Source organism: Ornithodoros turicata, chromosome 2 (assembly GCF_037126465.1).
Source record: "Ornithodoros turicata isolate Travis chromosome 2, ASM3712646v1, whole genome shotgun sequence".
NCBI lineage: Eukaryota > Metazoa > Arthropoda > Arachnida > Ixodida > Argasidae > Ornithodoros > Ornithodoros turicata.
Window position 1 is genome coordinate 995,748 of NC_088202.1, and position 26,992 is coordinate 1,022,739.

The 26,992-nt window shown below is 43.4% G+C and overlaps 2 protein-coding genes and 1 long non-coding RNA gene across 3 annotated transcripts; 1 reads left to right on the forward strand and 2 right to left on the reverse strand.

The window, feature by feature from the left end:
• Positions 1-215: 215 nt before the first annotated feature.
• On the reverse strand, positions 216-2,340 carry LOC135382955 (uncharacterized). The gene is made up of 3 exons (XM_064612621.1): positions 2,110-2,340; positions 1,823-1,906; positions 216-1,442 (listed from the first exon to the last, which is right to left on the reverse strand). The coding sequence occupies exons 1-3, from the start codon at positions 2,338-2,340 to the stop codon at positions 216-218; spliced, it is 1,542 nt and encodes a 513-aa protein (XP_064468691.1).
• A 3,006-nt stretch (positions 2,341-5,346) lies between these two features.
• LOC135382985 (uncharacterized) lies at positions 5,347-6,267 on the reverse strand. The gene is made up of 3 exons (XR_010419586.1): positions 6,209-6,267; positions 5,705-5,784; positions 5,347-5,445 (listed from the first exon to the last, which is right to left on the reverse strand). It is a non-coding gene; the product is annotated as an uncharacterized LOC135382985 (long non-coding RNA).
• A 3,081-nt stretch (positions 6,268-9,348) lies between these two features.
• Positions 9,349-13,200, forward strand: LOC135382956 (uncharacterized). Its single transcript, XM_064612622.1, has 4 exons — positions 9,349-9,816; positions 10,186-10,393; positions 11,598-11,799; positions 13,194-13,200. Exons 1-4 carry the CDS (start codon positions 9,349-9,351, stop codon positions 13,198-13,200), a joined length of 885 nt encoding a protein of 294 aa, XP_064468692.1.
• Positions 13,201-26,992: the final 13,792 nt, after the last annotated feature.

Genomic DNA, 26,992 nt, shown 5'->3' on the forward strand with positions numbered 1-26,992 from the left:
GAATTATAATGAAGAAATTAGAAAAAAAGTAACATGTCATTCTAAATGTCTACTAACATAGAACACTGAATATCAACAAAATGACGTGCAAATTATAGAACAAAATAACAAAAAGAAACAACTGATGTATGCAGGCAAACTCATGTTTCCAAAAATGAAATTTTATGTGCTAGAGTACAAGAAAGTTTAGAAACAGCGCAGTTTCGAGACATGTACTAACAACTCTCCTCATGCTGTGCACAAGCTTTGTTGTCACTGTTCTTTGGGGCAATGAGCTGTCCTTTCAAGTTGCACAATCCCGCGCACACCAGTATTATGCTGTCCATCAACTTCTTATGGTGGATGGGAAGGGAGCTTTTGAGGATTCTGTAGGTTTTGATCCTGTTGATAGCCCGCTCCACATGGATTCGCAGCTGTGATATCCTCCTTGACACAGTAGCTTCCATTTCAGGAAACTGGTGTCTACCTTTTGAAAAGGCTGGCATATTTAGTTTGACCCCCTTCTCTTTCATCGAGGCAGTAAGTGCGAAACCCCTGTCCGCCATAATCTCTTGGTTCTCATACAAGTAATCCGAAAATTGAGAATCATCGACAATAAATTTATCAGACGCCCGTCCGCCATAGGCATTCGAGACAAACATGATAAATCCACTTGGTGCTATTGCAACTAGGCACTTCACAGTGTTACAGCCCTTGTAGTGGCTGTAACTTTGTCCCCGTGCATAAATCTTCTTTGGTCGCTGCATCTGGACTTCAGTACAATCTATAATGCAGGTTGTGTTGGCATACCCACTAGCACTGAACTGAAATGGCGTGGTTGCGAAAATTGTCTCGAGTGGCAGCCACACCACAACGTTTCTCATGATGTTGTCCAGAATGAGAAGTATCTTACGAAAGACTCTTCCAGCTCTGGCGACAGATATGCCAAACCTTATAGCCAGATCATAGTACAGCAGCCCAAGCCGGAGCCTCATCAGGGTCAGTAACACTTGATCCCCAGTGGATAGGCTGCCACTAATGCATGCAGCTAAAGACACAGTCGTCACTAGCTTGGAAAATGCATCCAAAGAAAGGCCAGTGTAAAAGTGGCACACTGATTCTGAGAGGCCTTCAGTCAAGGATTTCTCTTGCATGCTTTGTGTCTCAGCACACACTGTCGTTACTTGTAGTGTGGCGTACGAATGTTCTTGTAACACACTCGCACAAGGGTCCTCCCACTGAACTCCAACAGAGCATACACTAGGCTCTGCCTGGGAAGCCTGATCACACTTTTCATTTGTCCTGCTGTTCGCTCGATCGTGGTGGTCACAGGTGCTGAGGTCAAGAGCAACAGCCTCAACATCAGTAGCCCAGCTGTCGTCTGCCCACATGCTCTGCTGCTCACCGGAAGCAGGAGCAGGAGATGTAGTGGTGTCAACCACTGTCGCGATGCTCTGTGACACCTGGGCAGAAGCAAACCATTGATGTGCATACAAATGTTCGTCGGCACAGCGTGAGAAATGCTGTGTTACTAACAGCTGTACTTAATATAGATTTGATGTAACAGACAATGAAAAACGAACCGGACACGTTTTCTCTGCATGTATAGTCATATCAATGGCATGGTGATGTGAACTCTTTGTAACGAATAACCTTGCTTCAAATGGTCTTACCTGAGGGTCCACATCCTTTGGAGTGGTGTCTGACGCAGCACAAGCAATTGGCAGGATGTGTCGAATTATTGGCCTCCTTCCAAGTGTCACCCACCTGCATGTGTTCAACGTGACCGTAGTTTAGTATCGACAAGACCACAGATAATCTCTGTTCGTTGCAGTGCACTTGCCTTCTTTGCGTAGCTGCCAAGCTGCAGCATGGGACACGGATTGCGCTCAGTAGGTTTGCCATCAACGAAGTGGATGGAGCAAACCTGTAAAATCAACAGACAGCCTTGCGACAAACGTGCATGGTACTGGTGTACATATAACTGGCATATATGTGGGGTGACTGGTGCACGAGCTCCAGAGTAAACAAGCCTGGCCGTGGGCTTCGTGTTTGCCCACTCTCAAGCTTGTTTCCTATAGTGGCACTGGTGCAGAGGAATGTGTAATAACCAACAGGTAGTTCACTTACCCGTGCGTATTTGCTAGCTTCGAAACCCTTCCTGTTGAGTGCAACTACCCATTCCCTGCGTCTTTCGGGCGCAGCCGGAAACCTGTGCAGCGAATACACGCCGCACATGCAACTGCTCCTTTTGACGTTATGCGCTTCGCACATTTGTTCCAAGAGGAGCTTGCGCTTTCGTTGATTATTCTTACAGCCAAAGACTGCACAATGCTGTCCAGAAGAATAGTGTTTATACATGGTAGCATACGTACTCAGGCGAAACGAACAGCTTGCGCAAAGGCACTTTGTATTCAACCCGCAGTTCACTCGCCGACAGATGGCGTCCGGTGTCGAGAGTACGGACTCCCACTCGCCCTGCGACCGAGGCTAAAAGATTCTGGTGTATACTCCTGTAAGAAAGAAAATGCAGGATATGTAGTACGAAGTTACTACCATTCGAATGCAGGTCCACATGCACACACTTCTTCACATTACACATTCAGTATGGTGGCACTAGTACAGACACCTTTATGGTGCTGGCTGAGTACTTTCCAATACAAGCGAAGAAATATCTTAAGGTCTTATACTGGTCATAAAGACCTTCACTCATACTGGGATACTACATATATCAATTTAAATATTGTTAGATATTGATGATTTCATGTGGAGTGACTGTGTGAAGACACAATGATCTTACAGTGTTTGTCATTATAGATGTGGCCTACAATTGTTGAAACGAAGAATATGTTTGGTTATGAAATAAGCACGCTTCACTCGTATAATCACAAATGTCACTGAGATTATTCCAGGAAATACATCCCAAGCAATTCAACAGGTAGTTCCAATCACAAAATAGGTTTTAAATGAAAGAATCAGCAATGCCATCAGTGAAGCAAGTACAAATTTTTACTTTTGATGACTAGTGACACGGGTGATGTATGCAGGAATGAGATGGTTAGTTCATGGAAAATCACTGCACTAATCTCACCATGCACCAGAGAATTGCGTGCTTGTGTTTTGTTATAAAATATGTGCCATATAAATTTGTTGCACCCTAATGTCCTTCATACTGTCACATGCACGTCCCTCACCTGTACTACTCATAACCGAAAAAAAAAAAGGGGGAGAGAAAGCACACAATTTCCATGTTGAATCTAACACTGATTTCTTTGTTCCGCACACATATCATGATTAGAGCTACCTCCCCGTTTGCTTCGCATCCATTTTACCCTCTGTATTCGTACAGCATACTGCAGTTATGTCGCACAAGTATAACATTTTGTGATCAAAATGGGCTTTCTGTACCACTCAGTTTTTAGATTATAGTCATAACAAAGAAAGAACTTTGTAATGCTTCTTGCATTCTGGATGAATAAATACTAATGGAGAGCAGAGCACAGCACCGCGGCGCACCAGCATACAGAGGGCACCACACTTTCTTACTGCTAGGGAGAAACAGAAGCTGGGTGATTTCACACAGGATCAGGCAGGGTGGTCTGGTCAACCTTCCCAATTTTTTCTTTCAAATATATATTAAAGCCTCGTCCCTAGGAAGCATACTGGCACTGAAAGTAGTTGAAAATAATTGGTGGTTATTTTTCAATGAATTATCATTCAGATGGGGGCATTTCGACCATTGCACTTCGTACACAGTTCAACGCCACATATCTATTTGATATATTCAGCTGAATTTGTTTTCAAGTGTTGTGTCAGGTGGGCAGCACTGCGTCCTATGCTCTGAGAATCCTAAGGTTTGCCTCTGAGGAGATAAAAAATCGCAAAGTTGCCTCATATGTAAAATATGATACGTTTTGAGAACCTCACAACTCGGCCCCCACTTGTGATGCTTGAAAATGATCTACATAATTTTGTTCGTTTCGAAATGACCTTTCTCCGCATAGCGACTACATTGTATCGCGAATTGCAGCCCAACGGTCTTTTTGTGAATGGTATCTACGAAAAATGCGTATACTCGACATCGCACATACCATATATTCCCACTCGTACACTCACAAACGTTCTTCATGACGACTCAAAACAGCACATATAAAACATTGCTTCAGACATGGTCGAAATTACTTTGCGAATGACATTGAGTTACGAACGTAACTTCGACCATCCCTGAAGCAAATTTTTGTGTGTGCTGTTTTGAGTCTTCTCGGAGAACGTTTGTGAGTAAAATGAACGATGTCACGAGTGGGAATATATGGGATACACGCTGTCGAATTTACACATTTCTCGTAGACATCCTTCATAAAAGGACTGTTGGGGCCGTTGCCGTAATTCACAATGCAATGTACTTGTTATGTGAGGAAAGGGCATTTTGAGACGAACACAATGATGTGGATTATTTTCTGGTATCACAAACGGGGGACGAGTTATGAGGTTCCCAAAACGTGCCATATTTTACAAATGAAGCAACTTTGCGATTTTTTGCTCATCAAAGATGCACCTTCTTACAATCTGCAGAACTTCGTATGCAGTGCTACCCATCCCAGACAATACGCGGATAACAAATTCAGCTAAATATGTCAAATAGTTATAAAGATACTTGGCGTCAAACTGCATAAAAAGCGCAATGGTCGAAATGCCCACATCTGAATGATAGTACATTAAAAATAACCACCGATTATTTTCAACTACTTTCAGCGCCAATATACCTCCTAGAGACAAGGCTTTAAAATATGTTTGAAAGAAAAAAATGAAGAGGTCGACTGGACCACCCTGTCTGATCCGGCGTGGTCACCCAGCTTTCAATATATTAAGATATGGAGCTACACGTACTAGCCACCTACCAGTAGCTTTACTCAACGACTTTATTTCCGACAAAAAATAAGGAGAGGGACATCGAACATTATCCGCCATGCTATGCACTTATTGCCGCAAATTCTAAGTGGGTAAGAAGGCGCAATTTCAATTGCAAAGGAATGCTAATGTTCAAGGGTGGACAAGCAGCCTGCCAACCCAACAAGATACCCTAATTCCATGTGAAGTTATAAGGGACACCAGCTCCTTATGTTCTACCTTTCGAGACATTGGTGTGACATTTAAGTTATGAACACAACAAGCATGCGTTACAGTCACTAAAGAACAGCAGTACAAACGGCTAAATGAAATAAGCCGGAATAATATCAGTTTCTAGTTGAAATGTGCTCCTGCAGAGTGCAGGATTGAAACGATAAAGTGATGCAATGCTGATTGATGATAAAAACTGAAATACTCATTCAGCGTCACGAGAAACCATGCAAAAGAGATGTCCCCTCCTCGATCTTCTTGCAGAAAGTGATCCAAGGCAAAGGGTGTCTTGGATGCCTTTCCACACGACTTGGCCAGGAAGGATGGTGTGCACAGAAGTGACCATCTCTGCTGGAACAGATTGGAACCAAACAAATTATGCAGGGTCAAGAACACGTTAAACATGTTCAACAATCACGACATCGTTCAAGTAACACCACATTGACAAGTCATACGCATATGAAGCACATGATATGTCATACACGCATGCTCTTAGATCTTTTCACCAAGAATACAAAATTTACAGCAGAGCAGTTTAGCATTCAGTATCTTGAAGCACTGAAATAGGACAAAGAAGTAAATCTAACACATCAGCAAGATAATTTACCTCCAGGTTACATCAGTGGGCATATGCGCACGGAGCTTGCTCAGCTTCTTTTAGCCGGCAGCAGCTTCAAGTAACGGTGACTGGAAATAGTACACAGGATCATTTCCTTTTTTGCGTGCAATAAGGCGAAAGAACGTGTCTTCTGGGAGTACCCCAGGCAAAAATTTTTTTAACTGGTACCAGTTGAACTGTGTTATCGAACAGGAACCAGTGCAACCGGTTCCAGCTCAACTGGTACCAGTTGGGACAACTGGTCCCTGTTCGATAACACAGTTCACCCAGTCCCAGTTGCAACTGGTCCCAGTCTCAGCTGGGACCAGTTTCACCAGAAATCAGTTGGGCCAACTGGTACCAGTTGTGACTAGGACCAGCCAGAAACCAGTTGGCCCAACTGGTTTCTGGCCAGTCCCAATCTGAACTGGTTCCTAACCAGTCGCAGTCTCGACTGGAGCTGGTTGCAAACCTAATTGTTGAACTGGGACCAGTTGAAGTGGCTTGACTTACAGTGGCCTGCTCGGACAGAGGCTAGCTGGTAGGCAACCAGTGCCACTTTGCAGGATCAGCAACGACAGATCCCAGCAACAACAGATCCAAAGAACTGCAATGCAAAATTACATTTTATTTGTAATCAAACATTGCACATATTCTAATGTACATGTAGCGTAACTATAATGTAATTAAACAAAAGCAGTAGAGGAACTACAGAGTTACATGGAATAGATAATATTTCATGGCTGATGGGTCCCTTGCTCGGCTACCTTGTGGACATCTTGAATCATTCAACAAAGTATGTGAGATGTTCTTAATAGCACACGATGGATCGACATTTTCCTTTGTGCCTCTCACAACCTGCATCTTTATGCAAAAATACTCCAAAAGCCGGGAGACGACAACTCGACAATGAAGTAGAGAACTCCAACTTAACATAACTAAATAACAAGGTTTACTCAGACGTTTCATCCGTCATGCGACGGACATCATCGTTCCAAACTGAATGAGCGACTGCACAACCGGTCACTATTTAAGGAGATAGGAGTATTGTTCGGGGAGGGGCCACCGTTTTTCTTAAAAACCGAGGGGTCACTGCGTATGTGCCGAGACTTATAGAAGCTTCCTGTGTCCCCATCTTTGTTCTCTCTTGTTATGTTAAGTTGGAGTTCTCTACTTTTTTGTCTGCATTTTTATGTCTGAGGGTGTTTTTGTGACAAGAGGGCAAGGGTGCCGGCAACATGGCACATGTTCACAAAAATGCAGAACCAGAGGGACACACACATACACACACAAAGTATAGCATAACACAGTCCCAATCATTTTGTCGTGTCCTTTTTGATGTGTAGTCTGTTCTACATTTTTTTTTCGTGTGTAGTTTCTGGATTTTAAGCCCAGGAGCAGTTGCTGTAGAGGATGCTGAGAACATGTGAAGCATACATTTTCTCATTCTCACATTATGCTGTAAGCAGTGTGAAATACAACCCAAAAGGAATTTAATGAGAAACATCTTGTCATCAAGATCAGTGTGGGAACATTGCAAAGGAAAAATAATTCTAAACCATAATGGATTCCTATCCTATTTAATGCTACAGTATCAGATGAAAGTAATCCAAATAATATTAAAGAAGTAACCGTGCAAATTATCAGTCAAGCAGTGAAGCTGGCTGCAGTACACTACAATGTGTCACATGTAATAATATCAGTGTTTCCAAAACTGACACATAAACCTTAGGGAGGTCGCAATAGTCAAAGCGGTGGTTACACCACTTGGCGAAAAGAAAAAGCTGATGGAGTGAACACAATATGCGACAAAACCAAGGAAACTATCATGCTACAACTGCTATATATTGAAGTTGTTTTTAAAAAATAGAAGTTAGTTCAGCGCACAAATATCAGCTGTCGAACACACAGCCATCCCCAAAAACTATGCCCATCTTCGTTGATGCACCCACGAATCCACAGGAAGACCGCCGAGGCTTTCCCACTCGGATAAAGTATCTGTACCTTGAACTGTGAACAGTTTGGTGTACACTCCAGAAAACGAGAACAGCTGATTGCCGATATCATGGGCGCGGCCATGCGAGCCGACAAGGACAGTTCAACAGAGGAGCAATTTGAACGCGGATGTGGCGCTAGTGGTAGGCGCAACAATTTGCACTTCAAACGACGTAAAGTGACCAAAAAGTGAGCAGCGAGGATGCGTGCTTGCTCATTTGTCATTATTTGGGCCTGTAATCCACATCGCGGTTCAGAAAAGCTGCTAAAAATGCCGATGACCGCCACAAGAAAAACGAGTTTGCAATGTTTTTTGACCCGTTGCGGTTCAAGCGAATGTACCTTTTTTGTGCTTCCTTCCTCTTTTTTTTCTTTCTTGTTTTTTCTTTTTTCTTTCTTGTTTTTTACTGTTGTCGGTTCGTTCCGGAGCCCTAGCTTGGAAAGCTACTCCTGTTTAGTTTCGGTATAAATCGGAATGTGGGGGCAGGGGGAACAGTCCACCGCTCCTCGAATTTTCACGGTGCTGACTCTGCCCCCCCCCCCCCCCCCGAATTTTCCCTCCGAGGGCCTCTTTCAAAATGCCGTACTTCTCAATCTCTAACTCCATGTCCAGCAGTGCTCTCCTTCAGGTTAGGTTAGGTTGGGTTAGGTTAGGTTAGGTTAGGTTAGGGCTCGCTCCCCCTTGCCGACTTCCGAGTTAGTGCGAGCGAGGTATCTCCATAATGGAAAATCTGAAACGGTACACTAAAAACAAATGTCACCTCTGTGGATAATAATTTGAAGCATATAGATGAATGATTCATCTCATATCTAAACCGATTGCCAGCAATTCTGCTCTTTCTGTTTCTCGAAAGAAAGAAAAACAGCTTCACAACAACAACAAAAAATACATCTTAGTGAATTATGCAAATTAGAATGCCAAAATACCTTGCAGATAAGGTTTTCCTCCACTCGCGTACGCGTAAGTGCGAAACTAATGTACACATAGTCCTAGTTGTTTTATTTTAAAAAATCTCTATTAAAAATGGCTACGACCACGAAGTATGCGTTTGTGGCACCCCGTTTATTTTGTGTGTGTGTGTGTTTCAGCTTGGACAAACTATTATAAAAAAATCACGAGAGCACGTCATTTTCACAGTTGAGTTCTACGGGCGCGTACCTTTTCCAAGAGAGACTATAATGACTAATAAGGATGACTAATCAATTAAATTCATTAATTAACTCTAATAAGGACGTCTTGAACAAAAGCCAGATACCGATATGAGAGACTGTCCTAGTTAAAATCCACGTTTAAAAATAGAGAGTTTTCGGGAACCGTGGTAGCGCACACGATCGGTCAATCGGTCGGTATACACGGCCTTACTTTATGGGACCGCTAACGCTCTCGCTACAAACGCGCTTTCGGTGATCGGAGGGACGTAACACGATACGATGCGCGCAGAGCCATCTGCTGTATAAAATTCAAATCTTTGGGTGCACACCGTGTTTGCAAATAGTGCTCGATTTGTTGCTATTGAGCACATCAAAAGCTAATTTCATTTAAAACATGTGTTGTACACACTTTTTAACGGGTGCTAATTCAGTCAGGCAGAAAATCAAGTGAAAAACCAGAATGACGAAATGTACTGCCCATCGCTATGACATCACGAAGGGCTACTATGGCGACTGAAATGAGCGCGCAGGATTATGACATCCTTGTTGAGAATTTAGATGACGACGAGTTGGAGGCGCTGTTATTTGACGAGATGCTCAATGAGCGAGGCCCTCCAGCAACTTTCCTGTCGAAGGTGCGGTTGAATCTGGCGGGTATGACGGCAGATGAAGCTCGCAAGCTGTTCAGGTTCGAGAAAAAGGACCTTCCTCGTCTGAGGTCTGCCCTCAGACTTCCTCCTCGGCTGTGCACAGCGAATGGCACTATCATCGACGGAGTAAACGCACTCGCCGTTGCTCTGAGGCGACTCGCCTACCGAAACCGCCTGTGTGATTTGGAAATGCTGTTTGGTCGCCACATGTCGACGCTTTCCTCCATCTCAAATCAGGTGAACGCGCATATCGCGACAACGTTTGGCCACCTGATAAGCGGCTTCAAGTGCCACGACTGGTTGAACCTCGAGCAGTTCGCGAAGGTAAGCTGTGGGCTACACGTTGTTTTTCTCAAGTACACTGTAGCGGCTAGTTACATGCACAGTGTGACCATTTGGATGGCAGTTGTGCGTACTGATGAGCAATGGGGACATAGACAATACTCACAAAGACTCATATTCCTAACAAGTGTCTCAATACAATAGCAAAGATAACAAAGAAGTTGAACTGGTTACAAATCACCTGGCTAAGAAACACTCCACGTTTCAGTAATGCCAATAAACGCTAACACCCCACAATTTTAATGTATAAGCTTTTGGCGTCAAAGGATAAATATCCAGGAGAAAATCAATAGCCTTGCATTTATTTTTCCATGAGCTGGACACCAGTGTTAACCATTGCCATCATTCCAGGCCGTGCATGACAAAGGGGCACCACTACCGAACTGCTGGGGATTCATCGATGGCACAGCAAGAGCAATTTGCCAACCGTCATCGGACCAGAAGGCATATTTTTCTGGCCACAAGCGGTTCCATTGCCTCAAGTACCAGGGCATAATGTGCCCAAATGGCATCATCGTAAGACTGGATGGTCCATACCAAGGGAACAGACATGATGTTGGTGAGAAATGTATATATATATATATATATATATATATATATATACGAGGCGCAGTCAAAAAGTAACCTTAATGTTTTTTTTTTATTTAGAGAAAACACAGAGAAAAAATAATTCGATCATTTTTCAATATAGTCCCCACTGCGTTCACTGCACGTTGGCCATCGTTTGACTAAGGCACAAATTTCGTGAGAAAAATATTATTGTGAATTTCAGTGCACACGAGAATGGTACGTTGCTCCTCTGAGGTGCAAACCTCCAAGGAGACGTACATCTTGGACCTGTCTTTGTGACTTCATACTTTGCGGCACGCAAACTAGCTTCGACATGCTCTTCCATCTAGGGTGAAATGTGAACATATCTAAACATCAACCGCGTACTAAGTGATCTCCTTTTTATGTCGCCATATTAAGGTTACGTTTTGACTGCCCCTCGTATATATATTTGCAAAGAGGTTGGTACAGACAAACACGAGAAAAATATGTCAGTTAGTGGAGGGGCTCCGTAACTGCATGGTATGTATTCACCTGTGTCATGTCGTGATGTCGCATGTGTGTAAGCTCCTCCCACTGGTGGACACTTTTTGTGGTGGCAGCATTGAAAAATGACAAACAGCGCGGCCATTCGAGGCTTCATTTTGGAGCAAACATTAGATCATCTTATTGGCTGTGCCGAAAAAGTTACCACCAGCATGGTGGCAAACATGTTCGTTTGGAGTTTTATTACATTTAATTAAGGTAAACTATTGGGGGAAAATACTAGAAATATTAAAACTTACATCATCACCAGTGTCGTTTTCTACAGGACTCAAGGAGTAAATTAGTAAAGGGTAAATCTGTGAAGACTCAGGAAGAAAAATTAAACCAGATGAAATACCTCTGCTTGCTAGCTCCTATCACTAGACCGTCGCAATGAAGCTCCAAAAGCAATCTATTTACTATCCATCTCGTTCCTTGTGGACAGCATTTATCAGATTGTGTCTTTGTACTGCTCAACGCACCTGATACGTCATAGCTCATGTTATAAATACAGTGCCGACGATGAAGATGGTACCCAGGGATGATGAGTCTGTTTGAAATTTCAGCGGCTCATGTACAACATGGTTGTCATGTAACAGAACTATTAAAACACTTTCAGCTCAATAGAGATTGCAGCCTCCAATTTTTCATTACTCATCACATATCTCACTCATGTCTTTGTTATACAGGCATCTTACGTGACAGTGGCCTCTACTGCGACCTGGAGGAATTCATGGGGGACAGATCCTATGTGCTGTATGGTGACCCAGCCTACCCGTTAAAACCGTTGCTACAGCGGCCATTTTCGACTACGCGAATAAGCCCTGAACAAGCCATGTTCAACAAGAGGATGAGTTCAGTGAGGCAGGCTGTGGAATGGGGTTTGGAAAGGTAATATCAGAATTTGCTTTCCTTGATTTCAAAAGGAACCAAAAGCTCCATTTGCAGCATTTGGAAACAATGTATAAAACAGCTGTAATTTTGACGAACTGCCACACTTGCCTGTACAGCAGTCAAACGTCTATGTACTTTAGCGTGACCCCACCAGCACTGGAAAGTTATTTGAAAGAAATGTAATTGTGTAAATATAGTGCTTTTGAATGACATGTAATTATGTAAATATAGTGTTCCTTTAAAGAAATGTAATTGTGTAAATAGTAGTGTTTCATGAAAGAAATGTACCTCTGTAAATAGTTGTCCTTTATGTGGTGTGTAATTGACTTATCTGTAACTGATGTATATGATGTGTAATTATGTAAATATAGTGTTACTTGAAAGAAATGTAATTGTGTAAATAGTAGTGTTTCATGAAAGAAATGTACCTCTGTAAATAGTTGTCCTTTATGTGGTGTTTAATTGACGTATCTGTAACGGATGTATATGATGTGTAATTATGTAAATATAGTGTTACTTGAAAGAAATGTACTTCTATAAACTGTGTCCATCTCTGCAACAAAAAGGACCATATTTGCTAGAGCACATTTGTGATACTGTAGTAATGTTTGACTCATGTAGCTTTTGACAGAAGTGGTACACATACCAAAGCAGAGCTTTTTCATCTACTGTGTCAATACACTGATTACAAAAATAACTGCAAAATGGCAAAGTTAACTGGACAAATGCAAATGAGGAACACATGCGGAGTTCCCTGTCTAACCGCATAAGAGGCCTCTGCTTGACTCCTTAGCTGCTGTTGACCAAACGCCTTTATTTGAAATGCCATGTGGTTTCCCTCGCCTCTTTACGTCTCTTGTGCGTCGTTTACGACTTAGCGTCGCATTCCCCCCTGCACTCCGGTATAGGCTGGGCCAGAGCAACACTGCGCTGTGTACAACTTGTGGTTTCCCGGCAACAATCCGACACATTCTCGAAGACTGCAGCCAGTACGTACACGAGCGACGGGCCTTTAAATCTCAACTTGAAATGCTGGATCAGAGGCCATTCAATATCTGCAAAGTTCTCGGCCCATGGAGTAACCCTGGACATCAGTGCCGTGCACTTGGCGCTTTCCTTTCCGAGGGCCACCGGCCTCCTTCACGAACTGTAGGGATTTCCTTCCCTCGTCGTCCTTTCATGTGAACCTTTTTGGAATGGGGTAGAGTCCTGCACTCAACGCAGGGAAACATCCCACATCATCATCATCATCCATTCATCTATGTTGTTGTTGTAGCAACGCGAGTATTGCGCTACATTTTCGTGGAGTATCGGTGTCGGGTCTGTTGTGGCAGTGGGTACAACACTAGTGTGTAGGTGTGTGAGGACAGCATGCATCTAACATATTCCAGGCCATAAAGTTGTAGTGAGCTGCATAACGTTCACTGATTTATTAGCCTCTCTGCAAGTAACATTACAAGTCGCATCTGTCCTCTTCTCTCCTCTCTCTCCATTTCAAGGCGTGCAGCAGCAACTGTTGAATTGTGCTCAAATTTGGCACGTTCCAGCTCCAGCTTTTCTTTGTCATGCTGAAGCTTGGCTTCTTCAAGACGGAGCTTGTGGCTTTCTATGTCGAGCTCCCGACTCCTTATTTCCAGCTCACTTCGTTTCTTTTCAGCCAGGTAATCAAAGCCTCGGCTGAGGTTTCTTTTTTTTCCTGCAAAGAGTACATGTTACCACGTTAGTTACATGAGTGCTAAGAAGTCTTTCATGTGGAATCGTGTCTCTGCTGAATTTGACTGTGTATCATGTGTGCACGCACATAAGAGGTTTTATACCTCAAGCAGTGTCGTTGGAATAGTGTGACAGTCAGAGAAGTACAAGCAGGTGTAGAGTCAAGGAAGATGCATGTGAATGGCACAGGCTGCCGGAGAATGAAGTGTGTGATGACTCCGAAGAGCTGAACTGCAAGAACACTCCAACAGCACTCAAATCTAAAATTAAACAGAAAAAACTTTGCCTCTGCGCCTTGGTTCATCATCTTCCACAGTGGTGGTAGCTGGGCACTGTGGGGGTGTCTGCTGCACAAGCTCCAGCTCTGGGGTAGTAACTTGCTCCAGCGTGGCTCTGGAGGAAAACTGTGGGTCGTCTTGGGGAGACATAGAGTCGTTGTACATCCCCAGAAGGATCTCCTCTGGTGTTCCACCTTCTGACAATTCTCCTGGTAAAGTAAACAATAGAGGTTCTGTATCAGTAATTGGTCACTGCATTGCACAAAACTGCTTTCTGTTGACCTCTGTTTCCTCCTTACAGTGGTATCAGTATTTCATGCAAAGTCTTTATTGTTAACAGCATTTCATATGCTTATTGCAGGCATTTCTGTCATGAATCGATTCACGATATGTTGCAATGCATATAGACCATGGAAAGCATACCTTCGCGCCTTTGCTGCAAGAGACATGACAACGCTTCATTTCGCGCCTGTGTGGCTTGTGCAGTAGCTGCAGCCTTGGTGTGCTTTACTGCTGTAAAAACGTGGTAGTACGAGAGCAGTTGCAGGAAATGATATAATACACAACAATGCAGTTACAGTTGCACTCATGTAAAAAAATGCAAAACTTGTTTACTTTGCCGCTCGCCGAATTCTTTCTGTAGGTCGACGACCTCCTGCAGCAGTCTCTCCTTTTCCTCAAATTGCTCCTCAGTGCCCGACCTAGAGGCGTACAAGTACAGCTGGGAAATTGTGTAACTACTTGGTAAGGTTAAAACACTTCCGAAACAAGCGTTGCGTTCGAGAAATGCAGGTATATCTCAGCACCTAAGCAAGTGCTTGAGCATCGAAATCAAGTTGTCATTTAGGCGGAGAGAGGGCTTGTCGCGTTGCAGGAAGTGCCATAACGCCACGTGTTTCATTATTACACGATCTGCACACAACTGACGATTGAATATCATATGGAAGTACTTACTTTCTCAGGTTTATTCTGTCTTGTTTTTTGAAGAGCGACATAAGCAGTGCCGTCCTTTCACGGGCCCCTCTTACGGTGAATGTTTTCCCCGTCACCAAGTTCAGAGCTCTCACGACGTCCGTCCATGATGCTCCATTCTCAAACGGATTTAGGGAAACTACCTCACGCAATAGGTACAGATCGTCCGCCGTTGTAAAACGTTTCCGTGGCACAGGCGTCGGGGATCCAGATTGCGAGGTGGCGGCCATTGCGGGCGAACGGGATGGATATCGGAAAGGAAAAAAGGCGTACGGTCGGAACTCCACCGATGGTATGGCGCGGCCGGCAGGATAAGACCAGCAAGAACCGGTCCCGCTGCACAGGATCTGCTCATGCGCAGTTGCGCCGGCTCGACCGACCGACCGTACGGGGCGCGCGAACGCGGTTCCCGAAAACTCTCTAATTTTGAAACGCGTACGTGTATTAAAATATCAATCCCTGAATTTTGACATGCTAATGGGCCAAAACCGAAACCGTGGCAACCACGTTTGAGGTGGTGGTCTTCAGGGTACGGGATACTTTTGTATGTCAATTGAGCTCGCAACTGTATTGTCTTGGCTCAGAAACCATATGTTTCTGGAACGTAGAGAGCGAAAAAGGAATCACACAACACGAATATACTTCAAGTACTCTTCTCCTTAGGGATGCGAGGAAGCGAAAAATTTATTGACTCTACGTTGCACTAGTGTCAGCGCGCTGAGCGGTTGAGCTGGAATTGGAATTAGAATTGGAATTGAATCAAAAATAACGATAAATAATACTAAAAAGAAAAAGAATGAAAGAAGCGTTATCTGAGCTGATCAAGCTCGGTTCACTCTGGAAATTGTTGCACCGACGACTAGCGCCACGTTCGAACTTACCTAAAATTGCTCCTCTGTTGAACTGTCCTTCTCGGCTCGCATGGCCGCGCCCATGAAAGCAGCAATCAGCTGTTCTCGTTTTGTGGAGTGTGCACCAAACTGTTTGTAGTTCAAGCTACAGGTACTTAACACGAGTGGGAGAGCTTCGGCAGTCTTCCTGTGGATTCGTGGGTGCATCAACAAAGATGGGCATAGCCTTCGGGATGTCTGTGTGTGTAACAGCCGGTATCTTTCTCCGTCTGTTACGTCGCGAGACAACTGAGATCACCGTCTGTGCGCGCTCAGGAAGCTTGAAATCTGCCCTGATACATATACAGTAATATACACCTTCAATATACGCTGATACATAAACGGTCAATAAATTGGGACTTGCTCCACGGGAATCTTTCACGGAGTTCACAAGAGACACTGTTTCTGGATTTATGCCTTACATCTAATCTATCGCATGTCGTTTCACATCCTACCCGAATAAGTCATGCCACGCAGTCAACCCTTGACTTGGTTTTAACCTCCCATCCTGAGCACATCACTTCTTTGCATGTCACTGATGGTCTCAGTGACCACAAGACCATTTTCTAAGATATCTCTTCAAGTAGTCCAAATGTTCATAAATTCAACGATAAAACAATATACGACTATGCTCGAGCTAACTTCCAAGCCATCAACGAGGGTCTTGAAGCTCTGTATGAAAATTCATTTCATGGCACCTTGCCTCACTCCATTGAGGATAACTGGTCCCTCTTTCGTGACAACATAAACTACCTTACCGAGTACAATGTTCCAAAGATAAGAGTGAAATGTTATGATCACAATCCTTGGTTCACGAAAAGTCTTAAAATCTTGCTAACCAAGAAAAAGCGCGTATTCAGGAAGGCAAAGCGTCTTGGCGACGACGTACCATGGGCAAAATTTCAATACTGGCTAGTTCCAACTCAAATCGAACAATCCGGTACACTTGATGTCTTGAATGAACGGGAAAAAAAAATATATGTTGAAGCCATCGGTGAGTTAGGAGAAATAAACGCTTTCCGAATTCTCTGCGCTGCGCGGTTCGGGAAGTAGGAGAGGAGGAAAAAACTGCCTCTCATAAGACGATGTCGTCGCGCGCGGGTTTGAGCGTTCGCTACAAGGCTATTTCTTGTCGCATTATAGAAATTTCTTTATCTGGCTTTGGACCACTTAGGGCACAATAGGATCCTGCGTTGGCAGTACTGTCTTCGTTTTTGTTTGTCTTCAAAAAAATATCAAAGTTGACTCAAAGTGCCGAAAAGCACCATATTCACTGCAACTTTGAGGACGATGTACAAGACGGATAAGACTGAGCTTTATGCTGTTTAATTTGTCATTCATAGGGCTATCGAATGATGTATAATTTGTTGCTCTACTCTGTCAGAAACGTAAGCGATACCTCTTTCAGTAACACCATACCACCGAAAAATGACGAATTTCGGAAGCCTTTATCTAAAAAACCCCACCAAAAACTTGCCTCGAAAATTTTATATGTGGTAGGTAGTTCCTTAGACTATGCACAGAAAAAAAATCAAAAGTCGGACTTTAACGGTAGGCGCACTGTGAATTTTTTGCCAGCCCTATACGCAGAGCGCATTCAAACCTTGGCACCGTGTCCCGCGTGTTGCAAAATCGAATTTTCCAAAGGGACTTTCAACTTCTGTCTTCACATAAAAAGTAATTGCTATCATTTGAAACCGTTCTGAGCGCTTGCGTTCATAATAGTGTTGTAATTGCTGAATGTAGATTGTGGAGCAACCATATGTGCTCACATTTTTTGCGGGATGACACACATGCATTGCAGGTGCTGGGAGCCCGTCAAGAACAGAATGCTTTAGAATACTTTTGCGTCTTTATAAGAGGTATGTTTGTCCACGGTGATCATATCGAAGCATATTTACAGTACACAGAATAACAAGAACTTGACAGCGAAGAAGACAAGGTGACGAAGGTGAGAAGGTAACGTAAGTTATGCAGAGCATTCTGGGTGGATGAGAGTGCTCGTGTCATGAACTGCTTTAGGCCGTTGTGGAAGCCACTTTCCTTAATGTCACTTTTGATGGCAGGTTCTTGTTAGATTTTCTTTCAAATGTGGGCAACATTGCTGCGTGTTATGATTCAGCCACCTTTGCTGTGAGGTACTTGAAGCAGCTTCTGCATAGCTGACCCACTTATGTTACGCCTTCGGCTTGATCTGCTGGAACCACAGTCTTTATGGCAGCTACGCCGATCTCCGAAGCAAAGCGAAAATCCTTTGTCTATAGCACTTTTTTCTTGTGTATGAGGCGGTAGTTAGCGAAATCCACACGATCAGCACTGTACAACGAAGAGGTCATTGAGGTAGGTCTGATACCAGGACGACACACTACAGTAATGCAGATGTCGTCGCACACTCTGTATAAGGGCACTCCATGCACTCCTGTAGTCGAGAAGTGAGTGGGGCGTCTTCTGTGTGTAGGCGAAACTTTGCGCAAGGTGTCTTCAGGGAGTAAATGCGATCAGGACCTTCCCATGGTCGCAGTATGTCGAACCGAATGACATACAGGACAGCTGCGCCGGTCGGGCTGTTTCGGCAAGGTTCACCATGGCACCATGAATTAGCCTTGAGTGTGTGCGTATGACACTACAACATTTTTCTCAGTGCAATTTCCCCCCTCCGAGGTTATGAGGCCGTAGGAAAGGAAATGTTTCAAAGAATACTGGAAGTCACTGCGTCCCTCCTGCCATAATGCGTACAGTAAATATGCTTGTTTAGAATAACCTTGAACAGATATGCCTCTTACAAAGATGTAAAATCATTATGTTCTTCCCTTGCTCCCAGCACTTGCAATACATGTGTGACATCCCGCAAAAAATGCGAGCACATCTGGTTGCTCCACAATCTAGATTCAGCGATTACACCATTGTTATGAACGCAAACGCTCAGAACCTTGAAAAGGAAACTTTGAAACCTCAGAATGGTTTCAAATGACAGCAATTACTTTTTATATGAAGACAGAAGTTGAAAGTCCCTGGAAAATTCGATTTTGCAACACGCGGGACACGGTGCCTCCGCTTGAATGCGCTCTGCGTATAGGGCTGGCAAAAAATTCACAGTGCGCCTACCGATCAAGTCAGAATTTTGATTTTGCTTCTGTGCATAGTCTAAGGAACTACCTACAACATATAAAGTTTTCGAGGTAAGTTTTTGGTGGGGTTTTTTAGATAAAGGCTTCCGAAATTCGTCATTTTTCGGTGGTATGGTGCTACTTAAAGAGGTATCGCTTACGTTCCTGACAGAGTAGAACAACAAATTATACACAATTCGATAGCCCTATGAATGACAAATTAAACAGCATAAAGCTCAGTCTTATCCGTTTTGTACATCGTCCGCAAAGCTGCAGTGAATATGGTGTTTTTTCGGCAATTTGAGTCAACTTTGATATTTTTTTGCAGACAAACAAAAACCGGTACAGCACTGCCAACGCAGGATCCTATTGTGCCCTAAGTGGTCTAAAGCCAGATCAAGAAATTTCTATAATGTGACAAGAAATAGCCTTGTAGCGAACGCTCAAACCCGCGCGCGACGACATCGTCTTACGAGAGGCAGTTTTTTCCTCCTCTCCTACTTCCCGAACCGCGCAGCGCAGAGAATTCGGAAAGCCTTTATTTCTCCTAACTCACCGATGGCTTCAACATATATCTTTTTCCCGTTCATTCGAAACATCAAGTGTACCGGATTGTTCGATTTGAGATGGAACTAGCCTACTGTGAACGGGAATACAGGCGCTCGATCAAGGAAGTGAAACATAAGTTCTTTACCATCGACCTTCCGTCTCTCGTGACGAATAAACCAAAACAATTTTGGAAAATTTTATCTCCACCAAAATCCCACCTTATCAGTCTAATTGACACCCGCCGACAACGACTGCGCCAACGCTTTCGCTTCCTTCTTTTCATCCATTTTCAACACCGATAACGGGTACACCCAAACTCCATTATCAGTAATCGCCTCCTCACCTATGGTCCCCATTCATATCAGCGCTCATGGCATTTGTAAAATCATTGTGTCACTTAAGCTGTCGTCAGGTGCTGGTTCGGACTCTATCAACTCGAAGGTTCTATACAACACGAGATCTATTTCCACAAAGATTCTATGTTGCATATTTACTCAGTCACTCCAAGATTCTGCCACACCGCAGGACTGGAAGACGGCGAAGATTGTCCCTATTCACAAATCAGGCAGATGCCACATCGTTTATAACTACCGCCCCATTTCACTCACTTCTATAGTATGTAAAATTCTCGAACGCATACTCCAACGTAGTTAAGTACCTTGAACAAAAATTCTTCTTCAATCCCTTGCAGCACGGGTTTCGAAACCTCTTTTCATGTGAAACTCAAGTAGCCAGTTTTGTTCACGACATCTTTCTCCACGCGGACAATAATCATCCGACCGCTTTCTTAGACTTTCGCAAGGCCTTCGATATGGTGCCGAACTCTAAGCTTCTATACAAACTATTTGCTTAACCTCGACCCGTATGTCGTCCGTTGGATAGATAAATTTCTGACTAATCTTACCTTATTTGTTACTTGCAACAACCACCTATCCCCAAATGTACCTGTGCTTTCTGGTGTCCCTCAGGGTTCAGTCCTCGGCCCTCTCCTTTTCCTTATCTGTATATAAATGACCTTCCTTCAGGCATATCTTCCAGGATTCGTCTCTTTGTTGACGACTGTGTAGTGCACCGGCAAACCCTCTCTCCTTCTGACCAACTAGCCTTACAAAGCGACCTTTCACTAATCCGGCGTTGGTGCAATGAGTGGCAAATGCCTCTGAACATTGCGAAGTGTCGCATTTTGTCGTTTTCTCGAAGACGGGTCTCCTGTCTTCCTCCCTTCCCCTACACTTTAAGTGATATCACATTAACCCGAGCAGATTCTTAGAAATATCTTGGAATCCACCTTCCCTCCAACCTAACTTGGAACGAGCACATCAACCACATAATAACTAACGCTTCTCGCTCCCTAGGCTTTGTTAGACGCACCCTCAGGTTGGCGCCCTCCATCTTCAGCTTCTAACCTTCACGGCCCTTGTACGAAGCAAGCTGGAATATCCATCACTTATTTGGGGCCCTCCCCAAAAGTGTCTCTGCAACGCCATAGAAGCCATCCAGAATCGGGCTGCCCGTTTCATTTCCAACGACTACTAATTCGATACCTCTGTAACCGCATTAAAATCAATCTTAATCTCGACTCACTCGAACATCGTCGCCGTCTTGCCAAGTTAGTCCTCTTCCTGAGGTTCTTTTTCATCTTGCCACGGCACCAATCGTCCATCACCTGCCCGAGTGTCAGTTTTCCTCGCATCGACCACACTAATAAGGTCACACGCTTTCATTGTTATACCAATGCATTATCCAGATCATTCTTTTGTTCAACTGCCATCGAATGGAACAACCTCCCATCACCTCTCACAACTATTATCGAGCATACAGTATTTTGTAACACCCTCCCTCTCCTGTTCACTCTACCCACAAGACCACCACGCTTGTATGTCGGTTGCTTTCAAATTTTTCACCTCCTCCTTATCATACTTGTTAATTATCTGTACTTATGTGAACGAACTCCCTGTTTCACGCTTTAATACTTGTTTTCATATAAGTTTGTACTGTCGTCGTTTCTTTATTTTCCTGTTTACTTGCTGCTAATTGTGTTGTTCTTTTCTGCTTGCTTGTTTGTTTCTATCAAGTTGCTGTAAATGTATCTTACGCTCCAGTTCCCACCCCCCATGTAATGTCCTCCGGACCCTTGGGGTTCTCGAAATAAGTAAATAAAGAAATATGAATGTTATACTAGTGTTTGCAAGTAGCGTCTGATGTAGGTCCACGGTCTCGTCATGATACAGTGAGGAATACTGCGACACACTTGATTGAAAGCATTGCTGCGAGTTAGCTTGTTTCCCGACTGATTGTGCGCTGAACTGAACTTGCATTTTTGTAAAACAACTTCAATATAATGCAGTCATAGAGAGGTAGTTTCCTTGGTTTTGTGGCATATTGCGCTCACTTCATCTGCTTTCTCTTGGGCCCCGATTGGGCTATCGCGGCCTCAATGGGGGTCCTGACACACGGTTTGGGAAACACTGAGGCATACTGTATATTGTTATATGTGACATGTTGTAGTGTACTGAAGTCAGCTTCACTGTTGTATTGTTTATTCGCATGGTTACTTCTTCAACGTTACATGAACGAGGATTGCGGAGAATGAGGAAATGTATGCCTTGCATGTTCTGGATGTTCTCTAATTGCTGACCCCTGCTGTTGGGCTAAAATCCAGCAACTACACAAAAAGATTAACAAATGCAGAACAGGAGACAGAAACACGGACACAATGACATGATTGAGATCATGATATGCTGTCAATTTTTTTCTGTGTTTCTGGTTTTACATCTTATGAAAATGTGCCACATTGCCAGCACCCTTTCCCTCTAGCTACGTAGAGAGCCTCTCAGTAATAAAAATGCAGGTTGTCAAATGCACGTGAACAGTGCTTACATTTTTTGGGGTCTTCGCTCATCTAATGTTTATGGCACAAAATGCTCCTCTAGTTCACATGGCATACTGAATATGAGTGTGCTCCACAGCCACAAACTACATTGTAAATTACCACTGCAGCATGTTTATCGGCACACATGAAATTACCCTTCATAAGTGCATCATGCAAGCTCATTGATTCTGATGCTAACTGCTCACGAAAGACACTGGAATCACATGTTGCGTCACCAGCAGTGCCATACTCACTCAGCAGCGACATCACAAGCAGTGATTTTTCACTGAAGCCTGCAACTCAACGATGTAATTCACATCTTGATCGCAGAAAAAGTAAGCACATGTTTGTTATTACTTGGTATACAGTTGAAACTTGTTAATGTGATGACGGTCATTCTCGTGGATTTTGGCAATGAAACCATCTTAAGATAAAAAAAACACCTGGCAAGGTGTAAGCTATGAAAAGTAGTGAATTGAGTGAGGCATTTTAAATTGCCTTTTTTCCTTTATATTTTCAATGCTTGTGAAACTGTCAATGTTGTGTGCTTGTCAACTGTAACATCAGCTTGTGTAACTGTCAATCTGGGCTATTCCAGCCAAAACCAGCCAGAGATGTAGCTTGCCTCTCTTAAATATCACTGGAAAAAATTGTGTGCATTTTTTAGACGATGCACATATACTCATCATTTTGTTTTCTTGAACAATGGGGCGCATTAAACTGTGCCGAAATATGAAGCTGTCCCTTACGAGCTTCCTTCTGACATCTACATATACATCATTTGTGCGCTTTCCTTGCCTGGTGCTAGAGGGGAAGCACGGGTCTGCCATCCCAAAGGGCATGTAGAACGACAATAAATCTGGTGACGTAGTGAGAACCCGGGAACGGAGCACATTTGGGGTCAAGTTTACAATAAATTTCTGACAAATTAGCATTCTTGAAGGAGCCCCAGATAATGTATGCTTGTAACTGATTGCTTGTGATTAGCTTCACATAAAAATATCAAGCTGTTCTATATTCATTGTTTAACCATGTGTTTGAGAATATCAAGCACTTGCAAAAAGTTACTTTTTTTTCAGATAGTATATTCACATATAGGTCGTCTAAAAGAAAGCTTCCCTTATTTGTATAACTACTCCTCTCCTGCAACATACTGAAAATCTAGAGGTTTATTTGTTTACGTGTTCGTCAGTTGAGGCAATCTAGGAAAAAAAAAAAGATTTTGAGAACCTACAGGTGTATTTGCTCTTACGCAAGAAAAATGTTTCGTCAGCTCATTCATATCCCATCTGTATGACGCTATAGCACACTTTGAACAAATTCTGCATTCAACCGTTCTGCCCACTTCTACAGATTAATTGCAGTCGCTGCTTCATAACAGCTTTGTCAACATTTATGATTGTTTTCACATACCTGAAGTCATCTGGAAAGTGAACAAATCTCATCATTTCAAGGACAGATCCTCTCCTATAGCATGTTCAGAATCTGCTGGCATGTGTTTTCTGTAGATCTTATAGCATCAGCTGACCATATTGGTTCAGACCATGTCAGAATGCGACGTAACAGCTTTTGGAAACAATTTATTATGATCTCGTGTGCCCTTCAACTACAACAGAAAAAAAGCCCACAGTCTTTCTTTCGGTGGAAATAGGTGCTTTTGCCGCATTAACAGAAGGTGGCTCAAATTAATTGTACCTCCTTGTGGCCTGGGTGGAGCATGCCTCACTGTGCTTTATGTCCAGTAATTTCTTCTCCAACCGTATCTCTTTGGCAGTGAGCCACAACGTATGCAGTCTTCAAGCTTTCTTTCACCCGGAAAAACAGCTTACAGCTCTGCAGGCATCAGAATATCTGCACAGATTAGGGGGCTACAATCTAGCCCTATAGGTGCCGACGTTTTAAATGGTACTGCGAACACAGTCATAGTACCCTTTATCACGGCACAAAGCAATTATGTCAAAGTCATGCTTGTGGAGGCAAAGCCACGCTTGCCAAAGCCAAAGAGGCAAAGTGATGCTTATGGAGGGTTTTATTATGCCCTGCTGCTCAGTGTATGGCTTCTGTTTTTAGCTGAACAAACCAATAAAAAAAATCTGAGGAAAGAAATATGCCACCTTCAGTTGTCATCGACCAAGCAAACTAAGTCAATAATGGTGGTTGTTATTCACTCTGCTATGTGATTGTGTTCATGTTAATTCACCTGTTTGGTACTGTGGTACCAGCCAGCTTCCTTGTAGCGTAACATATATGTGACCGCATGGAGGACAAAGAGGAGGAATTAGCTAGTCTGGCGTAGGAGCTCTCACACTGGCATAGCTGGTGAAAAAGAAAATGTGGGCCATACATCACATAAGACACAAATACCAGTATATTTTCAGCAAGCACTGGTTAATTTCTAGTAGGACACGCTATATGCACCGCAGGTGCGGTGCATATAGCGTGTCCATGGACTGATTTTTTCATTCTTAGAGAAATCATATTTTTGCAGTTATGAGTTGACAACATGTCCTACATCCGAAGTGGATGTACTAATTAGGTCTCGTTTAATTATTGGAAATAGAAGGTAGGTGCAAATGCAACGCCGGTTTCCCTATGTGCCGCTATAGTTTTCAAAAGTATGCTCGTGACCATTTAGTGCGAACACATGGCCCCGAAATAATGGTTGTGTGAGAGTAAGTCTCTGAGCGTTCTTTTTGCCTTTTCACTTGAACGTGAGGAAGAAACAACGCTGCAGAACTGCAAGCAGCACATTTAATGTAATGTCCTGCAGGATGCAAGTTTTACAGCGATTTCACATTTCAGCACAATATTTATAAGCTGTAAAAATAGGTGCAAGGGTACCATACAATGAAGTAGCTTGTAACGTAAATTTTAGACCTCTTCTTGGCGTGGGTGCTTGGCATAAAGAGTGACCTGCTAATAAACGTACTTTGGGATTTCTGAATGTGAAGATCATAGGAGAGAAAGGAAGGCAAACAAATACAACAGAGGGTGCCATTGATTTCTCGCACTTCTGATTTCAGTTATTTAATGCGCTTGGTTTTCTTCAGTTCCAACATTTGATAACCAGAATTTGCACGGTATATCCACGTGAATAAAAAAGATGCAAAAATTTCTGTTAGAAAATTTCACGGTATTTAAGAAAATGGCATTCTTAGGTTCCAGGGTATTCAAAGACCAGTGAAAACAAAGTGCTTGAAGTATTAGGTCTATAGATACATCTTTTGCAGCTTTTCCATGGAAAATTTTTGTCTAGGAAGGTGCGCGAATCAATGTGGATGTTCCTGAAATTAGAATCTTATTTCGTTACACTTTGAGATTACCGTATGCTGGTTAAAAAAAATAGGACCTCTGCTGACTCAAGTTATTCATCCGAGAGAAAATAGTTTTTTCTTGCAAACAAACAAACAATTTCTTCACATTCATATGCAGCTTATTTGCAGAAATGCATTTCGAGAGTCTGTCCAGTACCTGTTCCCTGCGTTTATCAGAACGTAGGCTCACAAGGAAAACCACAGGCAGGTTCCGATTTCATGATTCTACGGTTCTGAGGCTGGAACACACACAAACACATACAGACGGATAAACACAACACATCCACACGGTATCGGAATCAGGCTTTTTCGTCGATCGTCACTTTTCAACTCTACGACTTCACAACCAAGGCAGCTGCAGGAGAATGGCGATGTTCGCGACAATGTTCATAAAATAGCAGATGTCCACCATAGCTGGGACCAACACCGGGAACTCATTTGGTGACACGACACGAATTCAGAGTTCGACATACTCGAATTTGACAGGCGAGCAGCAGAACAAATCATCAACTGCACTGTCAACAGAATCCTGATAGCCGGCGGAGAATACAGTAAACGATTCGTCCAGACTCGGTACTCTCGTTCCCAGCCCACCGCAAAAAGCCTCACCCTGCGGGAACTATTTTGAGACGCGGGAGCCAAAAGCCTTGGTGGTGGTGGTGGTGGTGGTGGTGTGGTGGCTTGCCGTTGTCGGCCTCACGTATGTGGGCAACGTCACGACTCACGCCCTGGGGGAATGTGCGTCCTGGGCCGAGTTCTAAGGGAACTGTGCCGACATATGTCTGAAAGCGTCTGAGGAAAACCCAGGAAAAACCCCAGACAGCACAGCCGGCACCGGGATTCGAACCCGGGTACCTCCCAAAAGCCAAAAGCCTTCGCTGCTCTGAGGCTGTCGCGCCTGTCGACCAATCAGAGACGATTTATTTTGAAAGTTTGAATCTGAAGCGTTGTATCGCAAAAGTTGATTTTTACAGCTTTATCTTTACACCGTGGATTTTTTCGTGATTTATTTCGAGGAGTTTATTCTCGAAGTTTATTTTGCGAAGTGTAAACCAGAGAGATCCCCTGAGAACGGATAATGGAAACAGGAACCTCAGTTTAGCTATTGCGTAGGTGCCCGAACAGACTTTTCTGCACACGTGTGATACGTGTTCGTGCCATGATAATCTCTCAGCAAATATTATTCCCAGCAGTTTAACAGAAGAGCGTCTATTAATGACGTGGGGGCCAAGTTGCAGACATGAACTGCAAGGGCCCATTGGCATTTGATGGGATCCAAAGATAACGTTAGACGATTTGGACGGGCTAATCTATTGTAAACCAACCATGTATGAAGCTTCGATAATGTCTCATTTGCTCTCTAGTGTAAATCTGTAAGATTGTTGCTTTGGAGAAACACGGAAGTGTCGCCGGCATATAAAATTGTCGGTACATCTAAGTTAGAAACTAAATCATTAACATATACCAAAAATAAGAGTGGCCCAAGAATTGAGCC